Source organism: Dendrobium catenatum, unplaced genomic scaffold (genome assembly GCF_001605985.2).
Source record: "Dendrobium catenatum unplaced genomic scaffold, ASM160598v2 fragScaff_scaffold_621, whole genome shotgun sequence".
In the NCBI taxonomy this organism is placed as follows: Eukaryota; Viridiplantae; Streptophyta; class Magnoliopsida; order Asparagales; family Orchidaceae; genus Dendrobium; species Dendrobium catenatum.
Window position 1 is genome coordinate 32,993,123 of NW_021319083.1, and position 7,304 is coordinate 33,000,426.

Below are 7,304 nucleotides of genomic sequence, written 5' to 3' on the forward strand. Positions count from 1 at the left end.
TTGATACGCCTTAGGTTTCACAAATTAGGGTTTGCCCTAATTTCCCCTCCAAGAGAGTGAACTTTCTCCACCAACACCAAATGAGAAATAATCACAAAAAAAAAGGTAGAGAAGAAGAATGAGAACCTTTGCATTAGCAAGCCAAGAGAAAACAAGATAAGTTTGTCCACTTCGAGAAGGACAAGATCTCCCAAAAGAAAACCCTAGAAAAGCACAAGAGAAGACTAGAGGAAGAAAACTAGAAAGAGAATACACTTTTTCATAATGCCAAAACTAAACCCTAATAGCTCCCTTCATACCCTTTCAAAAAGACCCTCCCATCCCCAAAATACCCCCACTTAAGTGGGGGGTCCCTCCTTTGGTCCAGCCGGGTCACCGCCCCCCCCCCTTCTTCCGCCTGTAGACCCGCACGGGTCCAGGCGGGGCCGGTTCGCCCGGCCCATCATCTACCTCCAAAAATTCCTCTTCCTCATCTACCCCACTACAACGGCCTTGACCTTCTCCTCTAATAGCACAACAACAACATCAAACCTTTATCCCATTACGTAGGTCGGCTACATGAATCATTTTTCTCCATTGTGCCATGTTAAGAGTCAAATTCTCATTTAAATCTAATAAAAAAAATATCATTTCTAATATTTTCTAATCAAGTCTTTTAGGTCTACCTCTACCTTTCTTAATATAGGTCAAATTTAATACATCTACTCTCCTAACCGAATCATCGAAAGGCCAACGTTTTATGTGACCAAACCGTCTAAGGCGACTCTTTCTAATCTTATCTGTCATGGGAGCTATGTGGGCTCCAAAAATTCATGCCCCAGCCTCTTCACGGCCACTATATTATGACAATCATACTTCCATTTATATTAGCATCAATTCCCTTTTTTATGAATGAACTTAAAAATATTAAAGCTAATCCTCATTTCATATATGATGCTATACTTTCCAAAAATACAGTCACTACTCAAGTTTCCAATACATAACAAACTGCGTATATTTTTTACCAAAGCTATGGGTCATCACCATGTTACATAAGCCACTATGTAACATGCTATAACTATAAATAGATATGCTCCAACTTGAAAAGGGACGTTCGCATATGATTCATGTTTAGGAAAATAATATTGGAAAAGTTTTATAATGGAGAGGATTTGATTTGGAGAAATCAGCATTCATTCCCTCTTAATTGTGATTATTCTCCCCTTTATATATTTTCTATTGTATTTTTCCTATACACCATATAAATAGGCAACTATAAGACAACAAATTTTTTCCTCCCAACAATTAGTCAGTTCAATTTCTAATTCCAGCAATAACCACATTAGCCAAACATGTTGCAACCACAACCGCCAAAAAGTGGGTAAATTTTAGTTAACGTTAAGTATTGATGTAAATTTTGAATTATTATTTTTAGTTAGGAATAGCACACAACAATACACATGTTTCTTCCCATTTGACAAAAGCAACCTGTATTTCAAATCAATGTCAACATTATGCATATTTTGTGATCAAGCCAGTTGGTCCTGATGCAAAGCACCTCAACTCAAATCCTCCACTCAATATATTTTGTAAGAACTTACATGCACGAGATAAGAGGGCTCAAGTTGGAATCAATTACATATACTTATAAATGCTAGCATAAACTTATAGCATATTCTTTTAATTTCTTTGAAGAATAGGGCTAAAGTGTGTTGATACAGGCCAAAAATTCAGTTCTAAAAAGGTCATCTGCTATAAATCCACCTATTTAATACACACCATAAATAAACAAGGTATTGGTTTCCATATAGAACATAGAACAATTCCCATAATATTTGAAACACATGTAAATTGTCATAATCATCTCCAATGACCGCTCACTGACAAAGCACATGGAACAACACGATAAGTGTCAACCTCCAAACTCACATGTGCACAAATGTATTGCTTTAAGAACTGTAGGTCAAACTATACAGCAATAGAATGAATAAGTACTGTCTTAATACTCCAATGCATCTTTCAACTTTGTTAATACCATTAATGAAAATGTTTAAAAAATAAGCTTTAAAACATTTATAGTCCTAGTAACAAATTAACGAAGATGAGTTGGGTTAGAAAAGAGCAGACCAAAATCAAGAAATCCAATGCGACCATCACGAAGCAACCACAAGTTTCCAGCATGTACATCTGCATGGAAAGTCTCACATGCAATTAAGCTTCCAAACCTACATAATAACGTCCCAATTGGGCGTAAACGTCAATATAACTTTATTCATGCATGCATGCAAAAAGTTAGGCTCGACAGTGGTAAAACCGTCAAGAATAATTGACATATGATTTGAAGAAAATGTTACAGAAGAATTACAAACTGCAATAAGAAATGCAAGACATGATAAGCATTTTACCACACATTAAGCGCAGTTACAAGAGTCATCTCTGGGTCAGGGACAAGTGAATTTATAGAATCAAGATCAGTGAGAGGAACTCCATAGAGTCTTTCCATTGTCAGCACACGCCTGGTACTACAGTGCTGATAAACTTTTGGAGCTTTGGCCTGTCTCTCAAGTCCCATGGTTTCTAAATATCTCCTGAAAGTCTCTATATTAATAGCTTCTTTTTGGAAGTCGACCTCTTCAAGCATTGATGCTTTTATGTCTTCAACAATACCGACCTAGCGTAAAAGCTGATCAGAGTAAGAGGCAATCACATTATGCGCAAGTATATACTGGGCTAGAATCAGAACAGGTAACAATGAACTGGAAGCAAAAGAAAGAAGATAAATCATATAAATTTTATAGTTGATTTCCTTGCTCTTTAATTCATGATTTCGCATCTCTATGTTTGCCTTGCCACTCAATACTAAATCTATCTATATGGGATTTATAAAAAAAAATTAAAAAAAAAATTAAAAAAAAATTCTATATGGGATTTATACACAATGGATCGTTATCAGCTTGGAAGTGATAACTTATTTCAAGCACCATTGCCTTAAGCGACATTCAGAACCATGGAGAAAATCTTGGGCATGTTTAACCAAGACTTTTGACCAGCCACAAAATGAGATATGCTGTCAGGTAGGTACTTCGGGCGTAGGACACACAAGAACCAAAAAAGGTTAATATAGTGTGTAGAATATGTAAGATTTCTTGGAACCACTATAAGCAGAAAAATACATGGCCTTAATGCTAATAGGATTCTCAATAACTCATTAAACAAAAAGGAAGCTGTTAGACCGGTCAAGGCGGGACCGGTTCACGGGCGGAAATCGCGAACAGGCGGATCTGGCGGAGAACGAGCGGCCCGTCCGCCCCCGTAGAGCCATTTAGGAAGCTTTTTTGAGCGTTTTGAGAGGGAAATTTGAATGTAGGGACTGTTTAGGGAATTCCTTTTGATTTGTATGCATTAAATAGTAGATTTTCCTAGGGTTTGATCATCTTGAATTTGAGTTTTCCCTTTGAGATCTAGTTTTTGTCTTGGGCTCTTGGCTTTGCCGGAGATCGTTGGAGAGTTCTTCCTTCCTCTCGAATTGAAGGAAAGTTGTATCTTGCAAGTGCTTTTAATCCTCTATTGAAATAAAAGTGTTTGCAATTATTTTTCCTACGTTTCTCCCACGTTTTCTCTCAGATTTTCTCTGGTTTGGGCTGTTTTCCTGCTGTGGACAGCAGTTTTTCTTTATTTGATACTTGATTTGGGTTAGGATTGCTTGTGAATACAAGCACTTCCTATCAAATTGGTATCAGAGCAACGATTTGGGACCACCGGCGGCTGAATTTCAGAAATTTCAGCAAGATCTTCGTCTCCGGAAGAAGATTTTTGTGGATCCGATAGAAGAAAAATGGCCGGTAAAAAGGTGGAAGTTTTAGAAGGTGAGTTTGGTCAACTGAAGACAGATCTGGAGGGGAAATTCATGGAGATCTCTACCAACAATGAGAGGTTGATGATAACAAAAGCTACCTTTTCTCTGTGACCATTTCTCCTATATAATAAACTACTCAAAAGAAATGCTAAAAATAGAGAAAATAGGGATTGGCTGAAAATAATTAGTGCGGTACTATTTGACTAAAAGAGCAAATGAGATAAAAGGAACATATCAGACCGTTAGCAATTGGGTTGTGCTGATCCGCAGGTTCTCCGTAGTATTCTATTGCATCAGTCATCCCCGGCTTCAGAAGAGCTCGACTCCGACGAGCTAAATTGGAGAATGCCATCATCCGGTGGAACATAAGGCCAAATATCCGACACGTTAAAGGTCGGAGAAGTGTTACAATCAGCAGGGAGTGCGACTGTGTAAGCATTGTCATTGATCTTAGTTGTAATGGGCAGTGGTCCAATTTTGCGGCGAGCGAGTTTAGAGTAAGCTTCATGTGGGAATCGCTCACGACGCAATCGCACCATAACCAGATCGCCAACGTTGAAGAGACGTTGTCAACGATGAACATCCGCAGCTGCCTTATACTTTTTTTTTGCTTGGATCAGTTGTTGTCACACATTAGATAGCATCTCCTTAAAGGTGTCAGTGAATGTAGCTGCCGCATTTGACTTGCACTTAGGTAAAACAGAGACTTCGAGTGCAGTGTTAGGATGTTTAGTATACACAATGCTGAAAGGTGTTTTACATGTGGATCTATTGGTCATGGCATTATATGCGAATTCGGCCGTGCTTAGAACTTCCTCCCATTGACGTGGGTGCTCCTGTACTAAGCACTGAAGCAAGCTTCCCAGAGTTCTGTTGACAACTTCGGTCTGGCCGTCAGTTTGTGGGTGGTACGCGGAGCTGAGATGGATGTCGGTGCCCAAACGCTTCCATAACTCGCGCCAGAAGTGATTTATGAATTTTACGTCTCGGTCTGAAGTCAAACTTCTAGGTACGCCATGTAGGCGAACAATTTCATCAAAGAAATGGTGAGCAATAACCACGGCATTAGCAGTTTTCTTACATGAAACAAAATGCGCCATCTTGGAGAACCTGTCGACGACCACCATGATGGAGTCGTTGCCTCGCTTAGTCCGTGGTAATCCCAATACGAAGTCCAGACTAAGATCTTCCCAAATCGAATCTGGCACAGGAAGAGGTAGATACAATCCGGTATTCTGAGATTCTCCCTTATAGCTTTGGCAGACAGGGCAGCTGTCAACCATTCGGAATACATCTCGCCGAAGTCTCGGCCAATAGAACTGTGCCTGGAGTTGGCAGAGAGTGTTTTCTCTGCCTACATGTCCCGCCAACGCACCTCCATAAGTTTCTCTAATCAAATATTGCCGCCAAGAAGATACAGGAATACATAGCAAATTTTGCTTAAATAAATAGCCATGCCGGATTGAATAATCTTCTACCATGGGTTGTGTTTTGCATTGTTTCCATACATTGCCAAAGTTTGGATCCTCCTCGTACAGATCCTTTAAACAGACCAATCCTGTTATTTCAGTTTGCAAAGTAATCAGGAGAGTTCGCTTCGACTTAGTGCATCAGCCACTCGATTCTCGGCGCCGGGCTTGTGTTTAATCGTGACACAAACCTTTGGAGGAACATTATCCATCGAGGGTGCATCCGGTTGATGGTCTTTCAGCTATTTATGAACTGCAACGCTTTGTTATCACTGCAGAGAATAAATTCTTGATGTAACACGTATTGTTCCCATTGTTTCAAAGCACAGACAATGGCGTATAGCTCTTGTTCATAGGCAGTCCATTTCTGTCGCGAAGAGCAAAGCTTTTCACTAAAGAAAGCTATAGGCATGTTGCCTTGAGATAACACAGCCCCCACACCGACCGACGAAGCATCTGTATCTACCTCAAATAATTTATCAAAGTCAGAAAGAGCTAGGACCGGTGCCGAGCATATGGCTTCCTTGATAGCTTCGAAACTGTGTTGTTGTTCCTCGGACCAACCGAATACCTTGGCCTTTAGACCCTCCGTGACAGGAGCCATAATCATGCTGAAGTTTCTGATGAATTTACGGTAGAAGTTAGCCAATCCGTGAAAACTACGAACTTCAAAGAAAGATTGTGGCGTTGGCCATTCGATGATCGCATCAATCTTCGTGGGATCCATGGACACTCCTTCTACCAAGATGACAAACCCGAGAAAACAGACTCTCGGAACCCCCAGTTCGCACTTGGACCAATTGATAAACAATTTCTGGTCTTGCAAGGTTTCAAAGAGTGTAGTTAGATGTTGCAAATGCAGCTGCCATGACAAACTAAATACCAAAATATCATCGAAATACACGATGCAGAACTTCCCCAGAAATGGTTTTAACACCTCATTCATCATGCGCATAAAGGTTGACAGAGCATTACAGAGCCCGAAGGGCATAACCTTCCATTCGTAGAGGCCTTGAGGTGTTTTAAACGCCGTCTTCCATTCATCTCCGGGGCGAATTCAAATCTGATGATATCCACTCCTCAAGTCCAGTTTGGAAAAAATTGATGCTCCGGTCAGTTAGTCTATTAGCTCCTCAATGCATGGTACCAGGAATCTATACTTTATGGTTATCTTGTTGATGGCTCTACTGTCTACGCACATCCGCCAGCTCCCGTCCTTCTTTGGGACTAATAATGCAGGTCCGACACACGGGCTGACGCTAGGCTGAATTAACTGTTTTGCTAGCAGCTGGTCTACCAGTTCTTGCAGAACTTGTTGTTCTCTTGGGTTGAGGCGATAGTGACGTAGGCTCAGTAAGCTAGCTCCAGGCACCAAATCTATTTGTTGTATATTTCTAAGTGGCGGAAGTTCAGCCGGTAAATAATCTGGGGAAATTGCCTTATAATGCTCCAGTAATTTCACTATCTCCTCGTGTATACTTCCCTGCTTGGCTCCGCAGTTGCGCTCTGCCATAACCAACGCGAACGATGGTTCTACTTGCCGCCACAACTGTAGAAGTTTGGATCCACTGACCACGTGCATTGCAGCAGAGTTGGAAGTGTCACTCTTAGTAGAATTCCTCTCAATCGAACTAGGTAGTAGTCTCAACCGTCGACCCTTCCATTCGAGCGAATAACAGTTGGCTCGGCAGTCATACATTGCCCGGCATCGAACTGCCACTTCCTTCCCAGTATGAGGTGGCACAGTCCATCTCAACAACATCACATACCACCTCGCACATATATTGTTTCCCTATAGAGAATGTAACTCGACACGAATCGGAAACTGAGATTTCAATGCCCCGTTTGACCCAGTTGATCTTGTACGGATTTGGATTCTTGAAGGTTTTTAATTGTAAATTTTGAACAACTGAGCGGGAAATCACGTTCTCCGTGCATCCGCTGTCCACTAGAAGATCACACATCGTCCCATTGATCGTGAAAAGTGTACAAAATAGGGC

General features: G+C 40.9%; 1 protein-coding gene across 1 annotated transcript in view; it reads right to left on the bottom strand.

The window, feature by feature from the left end:
• Window positions 1-7,304, bottom strand: part of LOC110096078 (uncharacterized aarF domain-containing protein kinase At5g05200, chloroplastic) — a gene marked incomplete in the record, with an annotated part of 45,056 nt that overhangs the window by 13,243 nt on the left and 24,509 nt on the right. The window contains 2 exon segments of the mRNA XM_020821846.2: window positions 2,107-2,204; window positions 2,385-2,650. Coding sequence (XP_020677505.1) covers window positions 2,107-2,204; window positions 2,385-2,650 — 364 coding nt within the window.